The 18,542-nt window shown below is 39.7% G+C and overlaps 1 protein-coding gene across 1 annotated transcript in view; it reads right to left on the bottom strand.

Moving 5' to 3' along the window:
• LOC149455640 (cytochrome P450 2C5-like) overlaps nt 1-18,542 on the bottom strand; it is a 51,464-nt gene that overhangs the window by 16,425 nt on the left and 16,497 nt on the right. Inside the window, exons 3-5 of the mRNA XM_089686030.1 lie at nt 14,754-14,916; nt 10,990-11,139; nt 6,411-6,571 (exon numbers count right to left, since the gene is read on the bottom strand). Of these exons, the coding sequence (XP_089542156.1) occupies nt 6,411-6,571; nt 10,990-11,139; nt 14,754-14,916 (474 nt within the window). The remainder of the gene's footprint in view (nt 1-6,410; nt 6,572-10,989; nt 11,140-14,753; nt 14,917-18,542) is intronic.

Here is an 18,542-nt window from a genome sequence, read left to right as displayed (position 1 = left end):
TCCTAGTTCATATTTTCCTATATTTTTCTTTCAATCCTGCTCTTTCCCACTTTTCCCATCTCCTAAAATAAACTCTCATCCTATCTTCCTGCATATGGTATGATCTTTCCATTCTACCTATCTGGTTCACTCTGTTAATCCAGTCATCCTCCCTCGGTACCTCAGATTTCCGCCAAAACTTGGGTATCAACCCCTTCGCCGCATTCAATAAGTACCATATACCTGAATCTTTATATTTATTTACAGATGTCTCCACATTGTGTAGGAGGCACATCATTGGGTCTAACCCTATGTCAATTTCAGTTATATCTTCAATCAATTTGACTATTATCTTCCAAAAAGCCTGGATTTTCGGACATTCCCACCATATGTGGAACACCGTGCCTATCTCTCCACATCCTCTCCAACACAAATTTGAATTTTCACCACTCATCTTGTGCTCTACACTCGGTGTAATGTGCCAACGTGTCACACACTTATAATTAACCTCAACCTTTTTCATACTAACATTATCGTGTATCAATCTAAACATCTTTCTCTGTCTATCTTCATCAATCTCCACTCCCATATCTCTTTCCCATTTTGTTATAAAGATTAACTTTGTGTTTGTGTCTAATTCTGTGAGTATTCTATACACTTTTGAAACACCGTGCTTCCCATCCCTTCGGGTCTCTAACAACCTTTCAAACATATTCCACTCCTCTTTTGATCTCAGGGGTTTCGGTAGATTTCCAATAAAACATTTCAATTGATGATGTTTCCACTCATCTATTCTAATAAAAATATCTCCCTTCTTCTCTATTAAATCTTTTAGTGATCTCAATTCCCCCTCCACCAAAACATCTCTCAGTTGAGTATCTTCCTTTCTAAACCATCTCCCTGATATCTTAATCTTTCCCGGGGGAAAGTACTCAGTATTTGTGAGAGGCATTAATATAGAATTAAAATCCCATTTCATGCTTTTGTGTAAATTATCCCATACCCTAAAGACATTTAAAGTGTAGATACTTGTGCTTTCTTTAATTCCCCTGAACTGTGGTGGAACCCATATCATCTGACTCAATCTAATGCCACTAAGATCATTTTCAATTGTTACCCAGCTTTTCCCCTTATGGTTAAATGTCCAGTCATATATTCTTGCTAAAACCACTGCTTTATAGTATCTCTTGACATCTGGTAGACCCAATCCCCCTTTCTCTTTAATCCTACTCAATGTTTCATATGCTATTCTAGGTATTTTATTCTTCCATGGCCAATGAGGGTTTCATGGTAACTTCAGCCTTGACTATGACAATGTGATGTTATGGGATTTTGACTTTTTTAAGATAGGGTATTGATTTTCCATTCATTTTTCATCCCCCATTTCTGTTGGGCAGGGGAAGCCAGAATCTACTTTGTACTTCCACAATGACAACTTAAGTGTGCTGGTGAGTGATCTTTTTGGTGCTGGAATGGAGACAACATCCACCGCTCTGCGATGGGGCCTCCTACTAATGATCAAATATCCAGAAATACAAAGTAAGAAAAAAGAATTCAAGATGTGTCAAATTACAATCTGTGATACAGTCTGGATTTTATTGTATTTTTTGCCTCTAGTGACATTCCCATCATAGAAAATATCATAGAGGCAGTCAACGCTAACCATTCTATCTGAAACAACTTTGAGCTGTGGCATTTAAAGCTGAACTCTGGTTAGAAAAACTTGTATTTAAAAATATTCCTTAATAACCATACAAGACATATGTCAAGTTTGTGTGCACCAAATGTCTTTACAAACCCAGTATTACTGTCAGGACTTGAGCCATTACCTGGGTCACCTGCTGGTGGCACTGTGGTCACAAGAGGGTGACTTGCTCCCTGTACCCTTCATCTAGCTCTCCCGGTACCTTGCTCCCTACTCCTCTTGTTTCCTGCCTTAGGCTATGTTCACACTAGCGTTGTGTGCAGGCAGCAGAGAGGCATTTGGGAAGCATTTTTACCGCTTCCCAAATGCCTTGGACAATATTGCACATTGCAGCACATGGTGCTGTTCTAACGGGAGTGTTAGCATCGCATCGCAGGAAAACAGACTCCTCTGGTCGTGTCAGGAGGCATTGAAGCCTCCTATTCTAGTCAATGGTGTCGCTCTGCAAATGCCCGGCCGGCATTTGTGGCGCGGTTGTGACGCGGTTGCAGGGTGTTTGCGGAGCGGTAACACCATTTAAACTTCATTATAGGCATTTGTGGGGCGCTTTTAATGCTCGGCAAACACCTAGCAACCACCGCTAAACCGCGCATGCGGCGTTTGTGGAGCATTTAGAAACTGTGCTGCTCATATATCAATGCAAAGAGGGTAAGCTCCCTGGAGGCATCGCTTTGCTCCTTAAAGGTACAGTACTTAAATAGCCCTATGCAAGGTAGGCAAGGTAGCTGAAGACTTCTAGTGTGTGACTGTACCATAAGAAACACTTGAAACATTAGTTATGAGCTGTAAATCAAACCACACAGTGGCTTTTAGTTGTGCTCTCTTTGTGCTCAATCACAATGGGGCTTGATATACAGCTCACCTGATAGTACAATTGATGGGAGTTGGACTATTGCTCCCTCAATACTCATTTTAAATTCAAATGATCCAGAGAGGTTTCAAACCAACACTTACTAACAGGCCTGGACTGGGACAATAAAAAAGACCTGGGCATTTTGGACTGAGCAGCCCAAAGCCCGGGGACCCTTTCCTCTGAGCCTGGTGGCGGAATGCCAGGGCCTAGTCGCAAGAGCGACCTTTGCGACCCTGATAATTCCACTAGTCTCAGTAGGTTTATATTTTTATTTAATTTTTTACAATTTTATATTTTATTATTTGTTTACATTTTTTTGTAGGCAGATTGATAGGAGGGAAAGAAAAAGAAAGGAGGGAAAGAAAAAGAATGGAGGGAAAGAAAGAGAAAAGAGGGAAAGAAAGGAGAAAAATAAAGAAGGGAAAGAAAGGAGAAAAAAAGGAGGGAAAAAAAGATAAAGGAGAAATAGAAAGGAGGGAAAGAAAGCAGAAAAAGAAAGGAAGGAAAGAGAAAGAAAGGAGAAAAAGAAAGGAGGGAAAGAAAATAAAAAGAAAGGAAGCAAAGAAAACAGAAAAAGAAAGGAGGGAAAGAAAGGAGAAAATGAAAGGAGGAAAAGAAAGAGAAAGGAGGGAAAGAAAGGAGAAAAAGAAAGGAGGGAAAGAAAGAGAATGGATGAAAAGAAAGGAGAACAAGAAAGGAGAAAGAGAAAGGAGGGAAAGAAAGTAGAAAAAGAAAGGAGGAAAAGAAAGGAGAGAAAAGACAGGAATGAAAGAAAGGAGAAAAATAAAAAGAAAGGAGGGGAAAAAAAGAAAAAGAAAGGAGGGAAATAAAAAGAAAGCAGGGAAAGAAAGGAGAAAAAGAAATAAGGGGAAAAAAAGAAAGAAGGGAAAGAAAGGAAAAAAAAGAAAAAGACAGGAGAGAAAGAAAAGAAAACAGGAAAAGAAAGGAGAATAAGAAAGGAGGGAAAGAAAAAAGGGAAATAAAAAGAAAGGAGAGAAAGAAAGGAGAAAAAAGAAAATAAAGGAGGGGAAAAAAGGAGAAAAAGAAAGGAGGGAAAGAAAGAAAGAAAGAAAGAGAGAGAAGTATAAAAGAGAAAGAGGAGACAGAGAGAAAGAAAGTGGTGGAGAGAAAGAAAGAAGAAAGGGGGGGGGGGAGACATAAGACTGCTGGAGAGTGTGGAAGGGGCAGACACAGGAGGAGATGGCTGGAGGAGGAGGGGCAGAACCAGCTTTCTCTCTCCTCTCCCATCTGTGGAGGGTGGGGAACTGTCAGTACTCCTGACAGATCCCTCTCAGCACTCCGGGGGATCAGGGGGGGCCAGCAGTGGGGAGCATACAGGAGCCCAGGACATGCAGCCTGCAGGAGATGGATAGGAGAAGCAGCCGGGTGGAACATAGAGGAACTGAGATATGCATGATTCTCTATGTGCCGTACGGTGCCTCTCCTGTCCAAGCGGCCATGACCCACCTGGCAAATGCCCAGTGTGCCCTATGGCCAGTCTGGGCCTGCTTACTAATGTATATTCGGAGAATAGTATATCTGATGGCAGCACAGTGGCTAAATGGTTAGTACTTCCGCCTGCCAGTACTAGGGTCATTGCTTTGAATCCCAACCACAGCACCGCCTGCCTGTAGTTTGCATGTTCTCCCTCTACCTGCATGGGTTTCCTAAAAGGTACTCCAGTTTCCTCCCACACTCCAAAGACATGCTGGTAGGTTAATTGGATCCTGTAAAAATTGGCCCCTTGAGGGTTAGGGATTGATGTGAATGTACTAACAAAAATTATACTCTAATGTGGATTTCTAGATTTTAAAATAGCTTTTGGGACTTCCCTTCAAATTGCAGGCAATTATAAGTGATTTAATAGTGTGCATGTGGCTTTTGCAATTATTTCTCAGTAAATAGACTCACCGGCCACTTTATTAGGTACACCTGTTCAATTGCTTGGTAACACAAATTGCTAATCAGCCAATCACATGGTAGCAACTCCATGAATTTAAGCATCTAGACGTGGTGAAGACTACTTACAGAAGTTCAAACCGAGCATCAGAATGGGGAAGAAAGTGGATTTAAGTGACTGAATGTGGAATGGTTGTTGGTGCCAGATGGGCTGGTCTGAGTATTTCAAAAACTGCTGATCTACTGGGATTTTCACACAACCATCTCTAGGGTTTACAGAGAATGATCTGAAAACGAGAAAATCTCCAGTGAGCTGCAGTTGTGTGGACGAAAATGCCTTGTTAATGTCAGAGGTCAGAGGAGAATGGGCAGACTGGTTGCTGCGACATTCAGATGGTAGGGTCAGAATTGGTGTAAACAACATAAGAACATGGATCTATCCTGCCTTGGATCAACGGTTCGGGCTGGTGGTGGTGTAATGGTGTGGGGGATATATTCTTGACATTAGCAAGGTGTATCTAATAAAGTGAGTGTAAATTACACTGCAATGTTAAATTCTTGATTTTATTTATTTATTTTTTGCAAGGGGCACCCCTTAAAATCCATACCAGATTCAAAGGGTCTGGTATGCATTTTGGGGGATACTCTATGCAATTTGTCTTCATTCTGTCTGTAGGATGTGCTACAGAAAAAGCGGTATTAAAAAAAAGTATAATACAGTTTAAGTTACAGGAAAATTACATTTCATTTCAGGTTTCTTTATAAGAAAAAACAAAAAAAAGGCAGAGAGACTTAACTTCTGGCTTATCCCTAATCATTAGCACCTAACATCCCCTGCAGCCTAATATCTGTACCTAAGTATTCTGTGTCTCTTCCATGACAAACTGGGCGCAGGCTGCTGGAAACTTTCTCAGGGAGAGGGCTAGCACATAAGAAAACCCCTGTGATTGGCTCTTCCAAGTCAATTTACCACAATTTAGCACACAGGAAGTGTACAATTAGTAATTGGCTGCTATGGTGGAGTATGATCGCAATAGTTCACTATTTTCTTGAACTAAAAATAAGTCTCAAAATTTTTTGACACTACCTTGTGTATGTGTGTGTATATATATATATATATATATATATATATATATAAAATAACTTGACTTTGGGTTCAAATCAATCATGAGATTGACCCAAAGCTTACCTCTAATGATGCTTTAAAGGTAAAAAGTTATGATAACATATCCCTATACTCATAAAGGCAACATTCTAATCCAGGACATTTAAAACTTTGAGGTATCCTCTTGTGTAATGGTATAGGTAGTCATACAGAACAGTCCATGCGTCCTTTTGCTGCCAAGTTTATCCCCTGGCTGCTGACCCAGGGGTAGAAGGAACACCTTGTCAAAGTCTGCCAAGAACTTCTTCTATGTGTCGTAGATGACCCGTCCTTCATGCCGAGGATCATTATCGGTGACAAACCTTGGGTATATGGGTTTCACCAAGAATTTCACGGTTGCTCTTTATTGTAACTTTTTGTCCACGATGAAATAACAGACCTGGTAATGCACTGGATCATAATAGCACCAGTTGCACAGCTCCCAATGTACACAGGATGATGTCTTTTGGCACACTGACATATGAAGGTCGGTACTCCCTGTGTGTGGCCTTGTGCTGCCATCTCTTGGCGTGTTATAAAACTAGTCTCAAAATTTTTTGACATTACCTTGTGTATGTGTGTATATATATATATATATATATATATATATATATATATAAAATAACTTGACTTTGGGTTCAAATCAATCATGAGATTGACCCAAAGCTTACCTCTAATGATGCTTTAAAGGTAAAAAGTTATGATAACATATCCCTATACTCATAAAGGCAACATTCTAATCCAGGACATTGAAAATTCTGAGGTATCCTCTTGTGTAATAGTATAGGTGCCTTACTGGACACAAATTTATGAATAGAAAAATATCTTACCCTGGCCATAGGTTTCCCCCTTAGCCTTATATTTTCACTAGCAGAGTTCATAATGCGTAACAAGGTTGGATCGTCATATTCGAACCTGTGATTTAGCAGCATGGAAACTATTATATTGGCCACGGCAGCATTCAGGGTGGTCCGATTGTCAAAGGGCTTCCCTTAAATTGAAAGGAGAAATGCAAAATAAACAAAGCTTTTAGAACAAAAAAATCAGATATTGAGCTGCGAGTGAATAACAGAGGTACCGTATTTATTCGAGTATAACGCGCACTCGTGTATAATGCGCACCCCTAATTTTCGATTAAAAATCGGTATAAAATTTTTGTTTCACTTTTCCTCGGCTCAGACCAAGCATTGTAATTGACAAACGTTGTTGAACACGTGCGGCCATGATAAAAATCATTTATTGACAAGGTAAACACAATACCGAAATAAAATTACCGGTAACAATATTTATTTAAAATGCTTCAAAGTCAGATTCATCATCATCAGATACACTAAAGAGTTGTTCCCATTCTTCTAGAGTTAATGTATCATCAGTGTCCCAGTTGGCAGGAACATCTGTTTCTCCAGCTTCTTCGCTTTCGCTTTCTTCTGAGTCTGAATTCCACAGCAGGTCGTCTTCTGTGCCGTCCAGTTTATTGCTGATGCCTGTTTTTAAAAAACTCTTGATGATCATTTCTTTTGGCATGTCTTCCCATGATGTTTTAATCCAAGATGTCACGAGAGATAGGCCAGGTTTCTTGAGGTTTCCTTTTGCAGTCAATTCTTTGTCTTCGGATTTCATCCAGGTAATCCACTTTTCCCTGACTCTGTCTTTGAAGGGTTTGTTTAAAACAACATCGAGTGGCTGAAGAATAGAGGTTAGTCCACCTGGAATCACAGCTTGAAATGTCTTTAGACTTTTCAGTTTGTCTTTCACAGTGTCTGTCAGGTGTGAGCGGAACTGGTCCCATACAAGCATGGATTTCTTCAGTAGTGCGCCTGGTCTAGTATTCCAAACTTTATTTAACCATAAAATGATGCCCTTCTCATCCATCCATCCTTTAGGATGACAATGGATCACGACACCTGGTGGAAATTTAACTCCTTTTGGAATAGTCTTTCTTTTAAAAATCACCATTGGTTTAAGTTTAAAACCGTCTGCCATACAGGATAACGCAACCGTAAAATGAGTTTTCTCATGGCCTGTGGTTTTAATCTGGACTGTGTGCTTCCCTTTGCTGTCAATTGTCCTGTTGCCTGGTAGGTCAAAACACATGGGGGTCTCATCCATATTGCCTATCTGTGAAATTTCAAAATGAATCTGCTTGCGTTGTTTGATTATAAAGGTATGGAATGAAGTGATCTTCTCTGCTAAATCATTTGGCAGCTTCTGCGCTATCTTTGTTTTCTGGCGTATTACAAGTCCATGCCTTTTCATAAACTTTTGTGTCCATCCATTAGAGGCTTTGAAGGTTGAATCTTTGCAAAACTTTTGGGCTTGAAGTCTAATGTGGAGTGATGTGACAATGTACCCACTACTTCTTTGGTCAATGATCCATTCATAAAGTTCCTTCTCCATGTCTGGGTACATGGCTTGTCTCCCTCGTTGTGCTTTTTTGCTTTTATTCATATCTTTCAGGACGACTTTCTGTTTTCTCCATTCTCTAACATTCGTCTCTGGTACAGTGAATTCTCGGCTAGCTGCTCGATTTCCGTGAATTTCAGCATGACCAACAACTTTGAGCTTGAATGAAGCGTCATATGCAGAACGTTTTCTCTTGATTCCCTGAGTTGCCATCTAACGGGTACCAGTATATCAATAAATAATATGAACACTGAATATGATTATCAAATGAAGAACACAGCAAAACAGCAATGCTTACCGTAACGCGTGGGTGAGGAAAGGAAATGAAGAAGCGACCATACGAAATGAAGAGGCACAGGGGACGTTTTTTCTTCTTCTTTCTTGTGAGCACATGCGCCCTCAATGGACCGGCCGCCACTGCGTCACCCCACCAGTGCATCTCGCCAGTTCGGGCCGCCCACTGTACGCGACAAGGGGACGTAGAAAAAAAAACCGATCCCCTGCTTAAAGGGGCGGGGCCGGCACAGGGGCCGTTTTTTTTTTCTTCGCGTACAGTGAGAGCCTGCGCCTGCGCCCTCAATGGATCGGCCGCCACCGCGTCACCCCACACCAACCCTCGTTTATAACGCGCACCCAAACTTTGAGTTCTTTTTTTGGTTGAAAATTTTGCGCATTATACTCGAATAAATACGGTAGGTATGAATTATATACTCTCGTGTCTAATGCTTATGGACGTTTTGTTACAAAATTGATATAACTCATAACTGCCACACAATATGAGGTGCCATTTGTTACTATTAAACATTCTCAATTCATTTTAGATTGTAGCCATCAAATACTTTCTGTTGAAGGAGGCCTATTGCTTACAGAACACAATAGCTCAAGGTGAAATTTACAGTTCCATGGAAATTGTGACTGAAAGGAAGAGTTTATTGCTGTGTTGTCTTTTTGGCTAATCAATGTATTGAGAATCCTTTGTCATATGTCTATTTGTAAATCAAAGATTGTATAACTATAGTAGATATATAAAGCAAACAAAAAACAAAACACTCAAACATGATTAATCCAAGACTATTACAATTTCACATCAATGTCAATGAAAACTTGAAACTGAAAGCTTAACATTTGCTCTCTTCTTGCGATCGGAACCTTTTCCGATCATGTGACTGCCATTACAGCCAATCACAGCAGTCACATGACCCTAAACCCCGCCCCTGCCTCCCAGCATCAGAAACCCCTTAAAGGGCTGGGAGGAGCCGGCACAAAGGGGATAAAGTAGTGAAAAGAAAAAATATATATATTTATGTTTAGAAATGCTAGTAAAGTGTGCTCATTTCAAAACAAATAAAAAAAAATAGGATGTTGGCTTGCACATGATTGACCTACTCCTCATTCACTAAGCTTGCAGGCAAATTCCCTTTCAAAATGCAACTTCCCTTACAAAGTGACCAGCCTATTTGCCTTTAGCAAATCAACTTCTGTGTGTATGTCTGCCCTGATACCGTATGTGTGCTCAACATTTTCTGTTTGCTGTAAGCAGGGATTGGTTCAATGCATTTACATCCTGCAGTCCTTCCATCCAGAGTCTGTGTTTTCAAGAACACAGGATGACAATAAAAAGGGAAAGAACCAAACAGGAGAAGAATAAAACACTGCAGATAAGTTGTATGGGTGAGGAGAGGAGTGCTGAGCAGAAGTGAAAAGCAGAGAAAGAAGTGCTGAGCAAGCAATGAGAACGCAAATGTGAAAGTGAAACTGAAGACCTTCTCAAAATATCCAGTATAGGTGAGCCCTTCTACAAAGGAGAGCTGGGATGGGGAGTGGTCAATGAGGAGCAGAGCAGACAAGAAGGTGGAGCGTGCTCACTGACAGTGCAAAACTGTACAGGCACAATATACCTTTAGTGCTTCTAATAGGATACAGGAAATTCTCTTCTCTGTTTATATTTTTAGGCCCCATTCACGCTTGAGAATGGAGCTGTCACTAATTACATGTGGGAATTTTGCCTTAAGGAACACGAGGAAAAAAAATAAATAAATATATATATATATGTGGTATCAAAATGTTTTGAGACTAGTTATGTAACACGCCTACAGATCGCAGCACAAGGCTGCATGCACAGTCACAGGGAGCACTGACTTTCATAAGTCCCATTGCCAACAGACACTATCCTGTGTACATCGGGAGTTGTGCAACTTTTGCTATTCTGGCCACATGCATTACCACGTCTGCTATTTCATCGTGGGTAGCAAGTTAGAACAAAGAGCAAACAGAAAATTCTGCCACAGAGACATTTGACAATGAGTTATTCGAGGTGTTTTGAGTGGCACACGGGCTTTAAGAGTGGAAGAACATCACTGGAAGATGAGAGATCAAGATGACCTTCAATGAGCTCAACCCCCAAAAATATCAAAAACATTCGGCAACTTGCGCATGATGATCATCAGAGAACAAACATTGCTGCTATTGTTGGTGTGTCATACAGAACAATACATGTGCCATTTTGCTGCCAAGTTTATCCCCAGGCTGCTGACCCAGGGGTAGAAGGAACACCTTGTCAAAGTCTGCCATGTGTCGTAGATGACCCCTCCTTCATGCCGAGGATCACTATCAGTGACAAACCATGGGTGTATGGGTTTCACGCAGAACTTCACGTTTGAGCTTTATTGTAACCTTTTGTCCACGATGAAATAGCAGACCTGGTAATGCACAGGGTCAGAATAGCACCAGTTGCACAGCTCCCAAAGTACACAGGACGTTGTCTTTTGGCACACTGACTTATGAAGATCGGTGCTCCCTGTGTGTGGCCTTGTGCTGACATCTCATGGCGTGTTACAAAACTAATCTCAACATTTTTTGACACTACCTCGTATATATAAAATTTTAAGTATAAAAATAGGCAATTTAAATAAATTAAAGTCAAAACATAATTTTCTGTATCTAATAAAAAATAAATATTTTACAAAACACTTCTGAACATACAGGAACACAAGAATATCATCTTACCTCCATAGGATCTAAATGTTTGCACTAAGCATTCAGCTTCCTCATTGATCTTGTCTTCTATACCTTTCTTCCCCATTCCATAATCCCGTAGAGTTGATATTGTGAATCTTCTCATGGCCTTCCAGTTTTCACCATTGGAAAATACAATGCCTGATAGAATTATCACATATCAGAGTAATTTGTCTATTTACATATTGTTAAATAGAGTGCTGAACGATTATAAATCTCTTTTGTTTTCTGTGTCCTATTGGGGAGATTTCGCTTCACTTCCTGTCCCATAACCCAAACAAGAGGGAAGGGGAAATCCCTGCAAATTAAGGTAATCCTTTGTGGCCCCCCAGGTCACCAGAACTAGAATCCCAATTAAACGGTATCCCCTCTATTACTGTTCTGCAATACAGGATCCTGGCATTGCACTTAAAATCTGCTGATCGTGGTGCAGTGCTTTAAAGGCTGCAGAGTAAATAAATAATAAATGCATATTTTGTTACCTGCAAAAAGATGTACATTTACCCTTTAATACAATATGGTGCTACTGACACTTTCACATTGTTTGAGAAGAATATTATCTAAGACAGAATTGCTTGTGTAGCCAGGTGTCGGCTATATCATTAGGCCATTCAGGGACATTTACAGATGAGACTGGTTAATCCCTTTCCCCCTAGTGGAGAGGGGTCTGGATCCAGACACTCTAGGCAGGAAACATGTCCTCCATTCAAGGTTTTATTGTTTTTGTTTTTTTTTATCAACTTTAATTTGACAAACAACCAATAGACACAATAAATCTGAAAACTAAACATTTTTCATTCTTTCTTATAACCTCTTTAGCTTCAGAAAATTTTCATGTAGCTTAAAGACAAAAAAAATGTTGACACTTTTGTTATGTCTGTGTTAGACCATATTTTTCATACTGCTTTTTGAAATGACAAAAATGGCTTTATTTGATGTTACATATAACATCCTATTTATTATGAAAAAAATTAAAAAGAATCTCTGAAAAAAAAAATATATATATTTTTCACAATTTAGGCTGCAATAAAGTGTATATAATTACTGCAGATTAAGAATAGTAGTGGAAAATAAATTATTTTGTCCTGATTTAAAGGGTACATCATATACAATGATGGGGGGGGGGTTAATTTTACAAGATGAGAGAATTTAATCTGTCACCCATCAAGAACCATTTGAAAAATAATCCGTCGGGAAGGGGTTAATGTTTATTCACAATGGTTCACATTTGATTTTCATTTATAAGGTTAAATACACTGATTAAGATATGTCCTGTTTCAGAATGATTGATTTAAAAAATAAAGCAAGGCAAAAAAACCCTTTGAGTGAAGGTCATGTGTTTCCTGTCTACTCGAGTAAGTAGAGGTCAAAGTTTTCCTGTCATATCTACATTTCTGAGTTGTATGTATTGGTTATTTAGTCAATACAAATGAAGGGATGGGCACCGATCAACCGACCCCAGGAGCCCAATGTTAAGGAATGGTGCCAGCCGTCGTACTGGCCATGGCATGGCTGAGGCCATTCCTAACATTGGACTCCTGGTGTCGGTTGAGCGGTGCCCATCTCTTCACTTGTATTGACTGACACTGGAATCGCTTGGATTCATGCTCCCCTCTTCTCACTTGCCAGTGGGGTGATCTTTTTCCTTCCATCGATAGTTTGGAGTGGCGCCATGAGGTATACTTTTCACTGTGTATTGGTTGTTTGTTACATTATAGTTGATTAAAAAAAAAAATTAGTGGAGGTCATATGTTTCCTGTCAAAAGTGGAGCTCCAGTCTGCAGGAAACCTTGTGACAGGAAATGCAGATATGGCAGGAAACATGTGACCGCCACTTACTTAGTAGTTTGTTTGTTAAATTAAAATTCATTTAAAAAAAAACTTTCAGTGGAGGTCACCTGTTTCCTGTTGAGAGTGGAGCTCCAGTCGGCAGCCAGATACCCTTGCCCTAGTGCCCAGTACTGGGACCTCTACATCACTTCCTCTTAGCAGAGTGGCTCTAATTTTTCTGACAGCAGAAGATCTTGGGACCTGTAGTCTTTTAGCCAATACATCCTGTATTCCTGAGTGTTAATTGAACTACAACTTCCAGAGAGCTGGGGAACCAGAAGGATGCTGGGAAAGCAGATTATATTCTATAGCAAGGGGCTGCCTCTCTCTCTTGGTGTGGGATTCAGAGCTGAACACAGGGGGACTACTGTTCTTCTCCAGAGACAGACTGTTTGCCTACTGCTGCTGGACTCTTCACATTAGTTCAGCACAGCGGTGACACCTATCACCACTCCGGGATCAAATCAGTTTCTCTGCATCTGGACTATCACTGTCTAGTCTTTACACAGACATCTCTGCTCATTGTGCTGAGAGTCCATCAGGACACAGCTCTACACATCCCTGAAAACAGCCAAGAGCCCGGGCAAGAACTCTTGTTCCCAGGAGGTCATGCCATCCATGGGATTGTTGAGTGGGCTGATGCCCAACCTCTTTCTGCCATCACTCTAGAGACACTGCATGCAGACACCTTTACATCTTAGTACCAGGAGATCTTTGTTTTGAACATTACCACAGCCTATCAGTATAACTTTATTGAATTACCAGTATTCACTAATGCTTATGGACCCCACCATTGCTAGCAGAAGACAATGGACACGGCCATATCAGAAACTTTAAACATCGCAGGACTCAAGTTGCAATCTCTAGTTAAAAGGACCTTTCCTCTTGTAAGGCCATTGTTAATCAACTTAAGTTACTTATATTTATTCATGCCAGAGTATACATTTACATAATTCTCTGCATTCCACCCCACATGGAAGAAAAATATATTTGAAATATATTTTAAAAACATTCTTCCCAAATATATTGCCATATATTTGAAATATTGTAATTTTGGCCATATTCAATATACTTCAAAAGATATTTCAAAAGATATTTCAATAAATATATATATATATATATATACAGTATATATACTGTATGTTGATATGCATTTTTATTACAAAATATATGAAAAATATTTTTAACAATACATTTTCAAATATACTGTATGTCTTTAAAAATACAAATTTACATTTTTGGAATGAATATACAAATATATGTAAAATATATGTTAAAATTACTTTTTTATATGTTAAAAACAATCTGAAGAATATATTTAAAAAATATATATTTTTAAAAATATTTAAAAAATATATCTTTTTCATATATTTTTAATATATAAATAACGCATTCCTACAGTGCATGCAATATATATATATATATATATATACTGTGTGTATATATATATATATATATATATATATATATGTGTGTATATATGTATATTTCAAATATATTTTTCTTCCAAATGGGACGTTGCGGTTCTGGTGGCACAGAGGGAGCTGATAAGTTAATAAGCTTTTTCTTCCCCCTCTTGCTGCTGGTGTTGCAATTAAATAGTTGAAGCTTACTACTCATGACTGTATAACCTGTTAAATGTTGCTAATTGATTATTCCTATATTACCAGTGTTCTTTTTGTATGTGTTAACTGGGGTTGTATATTCTAAACCCATTATTCCTGAACAAGACTAATATAGAAGTGTTACTAAGAATTGTGTCTCTTGCATTATTATCCAATACTGTTGAAATATGTCTGAACCCAGAGTGTCAGAGGTGTCGGGAGGCTTGCAAGGTCAGGGCGACCACTAGGGACAAGCAATATCAAGCAGACCCCTGGGGGGTAGAGCATTACACTTGGACAAAGATGTCAAGAAATATTTACCGTGATCCTTTTGGACCTTGTAGAACGAAGGTGTTTTCGGTCTGTCAGCAAATTCATCTGCGTGGTTTATTAAAGCCTCTTTTACAGCATCATATCCACACAGAATAACCATCTTAGACATCCCTAAATGGATGGTGTATACCGGACCATACTGCTTGGATAACTGCAAGGACATCACAGAATAAGAAGTTAGAGTTAAACTGACACTAAGCAATATATTTATTCTCCAAAAATAATTCATACACATCCACTACTGAATAGCACTGTATTTTATTTCAAGAAATTGTTTCTTAACCACTTGCCCTCCTGAGGATATACCACCCTTCCTGACCAGGTTTTTTTTTCGCATCATGGAGCTGTGCACCTAGTGATACCAATACAGTGATCAGTGCTATGCAGAGCCATACAAAGCAGTGTGCAGGAGCCGACAGGATATGTAAACAATAAAGTTCTTTCCCCCTGTCGGTAATGCTCGGCGATCACCGGGTGCCCAGTGATTGACCGCTGAGGAGGCAAATAGCGGCACAGGTAGGGCTTGCGTGCGGCTCGCTTGCGCCCCCTACCCGGATATGCAAAATCACATATATATATATATATATATATATATATACAGTAGGGCAAAAAAGTATTTAGTCAGCCACCAATTGTGCAAGTTCTTTCACTTAAAAAGATGAGAGAAGCCTGTAATTGGCATCATAGGTAGACCTCAACTGTGAGAGACAAAATGAGAAAACAAATCCAGACAATCACATTGGCTGATTTGGAAAGAATTTATTTGCACATTATGGTGGAAAATAAGTATTTGGTCACTTACAAACAAGCAAGATTTCTGGCTCTCACAGACCTGTACCTTCTTCTTTAAGAGGCTCCTCTGTCCTGCACTCATTACCTGTATCAATGGCACCTGTTTGAACTTGTTATCAGTATAAAAGACACCTGTCCACAGCCTCAAACAGTCACACTCCAAATTCCACTATGGTGAAGACTAAAAAGCTGTCGAAGGATCATGTGGTCTCATTCATAACAGCTGTGCTTCCTATACCAATGAGCTGTGATTGGCCCACAGCTATCACATGGTACCTGGGCCAATCACAGCACCCTGTACTATGTGACAAGCTGTAGCCAATCATAGATCACTAGTAATCACAGCTGTTGTGAATGTAACCCATTCCTGACAGTTCAAAACATTACTATTACAGTGATTTTCATTATAACAGCTATCAAAGTGTAAAAAGAAATCCTTGAGCACCTCCCCCAGAGTAGTACAGTGGTGACACAACTTTTCTTATGAAAGTATGTTAAAAAAAAATAGTAAAAAAAGAAAAAAAATTAAAAAAAAGGTTTTACAAATTATTTATTTATTTATACATACTATCACCATTTAGTGTTTCTGGCCAATGCTACACTAGCCATATGATGATGTTGTACTGCACTGGTGACTATGTAAAAAAAAAACACAACACATTTTATTTAATTTCTTCATTTTCCAAAAAAAAATGTATTTCTGTATTTTACATTCTCATCTCAGATCATCCCCCACAGTTATTACCTTTTGTATCACCTGCCTCTCCCTTTTAGCCTGTAAGATCTCACAGGGCACTCCTCATCCCCTTGTCTTAAATTGTAATGTAACTGTACTATCTTCCTTTTTTTTTTTGGAAAGTGCCGTCCAAACTTTTGGCAGTATATAAATCCTGTATAATTATACGATGATATCGGCAAATATTTGCATCAACATCTGAAAGGTTTCAAATGCAACGCTTATGGTTAGCCTCTCATGTTCCAGTTATTACTACTCCATGAACATATTGCCAATGCTTTGCTGAGATCTCTTATGATAGGACGCTATTCAGGTGACAAATAAATTACAACTTCAAAAACTCACCATGCCGCTAACTGAATACTTCAGACTGTCTACTGAAGGGGTAATTGAGAGGGGTATTTGTACTGTCCTGGCATTTTAAGGGTCTCAAGAAATGAGATTGGCCGTCATAAATATACTGTATATACCACAGACCAATTAATATACATTTATTTGGATTTTTTACCAAAGACATGTAGCAGAATACATTTTGACCTAAATTTATGAAGAAATTCCATTTTATTTTTTCATTGGATATGGTCTACAACCAAAAATAGAAAAAAAACAGTGGTGATAAAATGCCACAAAAAGAAAACTCTATCTGCGTGAACAAAATGCTATAAATTTGCATAAAGTGTTGCGTGATTACGCAATTGCCAGTTAAAATAGCGCAGTGCTGAATAGAAAAAAATGGCCTGGTCATGAAGGAGGTAAAACATTCTGAAGCTTAAGTGGTTAACATTTCCAGTTTAGCAGGAGTTTACGTTGGCACAGTGTTTCCTAATCAGCACTAGCAAGTTTCTGATTGGGAAACTATTGATTTTGTGATATTAAAGAGCTATTGAACCCAAAACCAAAAACATTGCAGCTTGATATTACTTGCCTGTCCGGCAGATGTTTTGCTGGAACATCTCTTTTTTGAAGAACTCCCCATTCCAGGTGTGTGGAATATCATGGCCTCCTAAGAACCCCTAGTATGTCATACAGTGACTAGAAGGAACCGGAGCACCCATCAGGGGGGACATGCTATACAACACATGAGACATGGGACATTGGGAGAAGATGAAGAGTGGAGCTGTTTTTCTGAGACTGCTCAGCTAGGTTCTTCCTCTTGGAGCTGAGGATGCTGAGGAGAGCACAGCTGCTGCATACTGACCAGACTACTGAGAGGCCAGACCAGGGGAGACACCTGAGACAGTGCAGCAGAGACCACAGAGGTCGCATCTAGACTGGACCAGAGACCAGAGCATCTTCCCATTCCCCACTTCCCACCACTGAATTTCCATAAGCATTCTGTGGAGAGACTAAGGGGGCCACTTCTTGAGAGGTTACTGCAACATCCTGAGGACTGGTGAGCTATTTGCCCATTGCTGATACTGCTAGCAGGGACTGAGCCACTGAGGGCAGGACACTAATACTGCACTCTATACCACACTTCCAAACCTAGACTGCACCTATACAACCCTATACAGCCTTATAAGAAACCTTTACCGCATCTGAAACACATCTATCTTGCACCTGTTCTGAAACTATACTGTACTTATACTGTACATATACTGCATGCAGGTTAACTGGGATTGTTGTTAAGTGAACTGACACTGTTAAAGGGCCCCAGCGATAGCCATCAAAAGAACATCTCAAAGGATTCCCCCCATAATATTCTGGAAGCTCCTTTTGTTCCCATGTCCCCTCCACTACCATCCTCTTTTTCCTTTCGACAGTCCATACACAGCCAGTATAGGACTAGCATCATGGCCATAAATATGCCCTGGCAGTATAGTTCCAGCACTCGGTAAATTAAACTTTACTACTGCTCACTGCTGCACTTGAGGTGGCCTTGCTACTGTTTATGCTTATCTGGATGCCAAATGTCATCTTATGCTTGCCTAGTTACCAGCCATATTGGGTGACAATATATTGAGTTTGCCTTTACTATCTGGTTTGGTGCTTGTTTTCTCTGGAATAGCACACCTATTGGATACTAAGTATTACTTACAGTGATTTTCTGTGAGATTGTATGTTTGTACACTCAACCTAGTGTGTCAGAGGGGCTGAGGTTCTGGAAAAGATTGAGGCAAAGAACAGAGGACCCATCCTATCCAGAAGCTCCTAAGGGGATAGCGATGCATGTTTATTTCATATGATCGTAAGCTTCAACCAGTGCCCATAATGCAGTTGTAAGGGACCGCCTGGCGGTACCACTAGCA

The sequence above is a fragment of the Staurois parvus genome, unplaced genomic scaffold (genome assembly GCF_062004578.1).
Source record: "Staurois parvus isolate SC_StPar_1 unplaced genomic scaffold, SC_StPar_1.0 ptg000390l, whole genome shotgun sequence".
NCBI lineage: Eukaryota > Metazoa > Chordata > Amphibia > Anura > Ranidae > Staurois > Staurois parvus.
The sequence above is the reverse complement of the archived record's forward strand: the minus strand, read 5'-3'. Positions and strand labels throughout refer to the sequence as shown.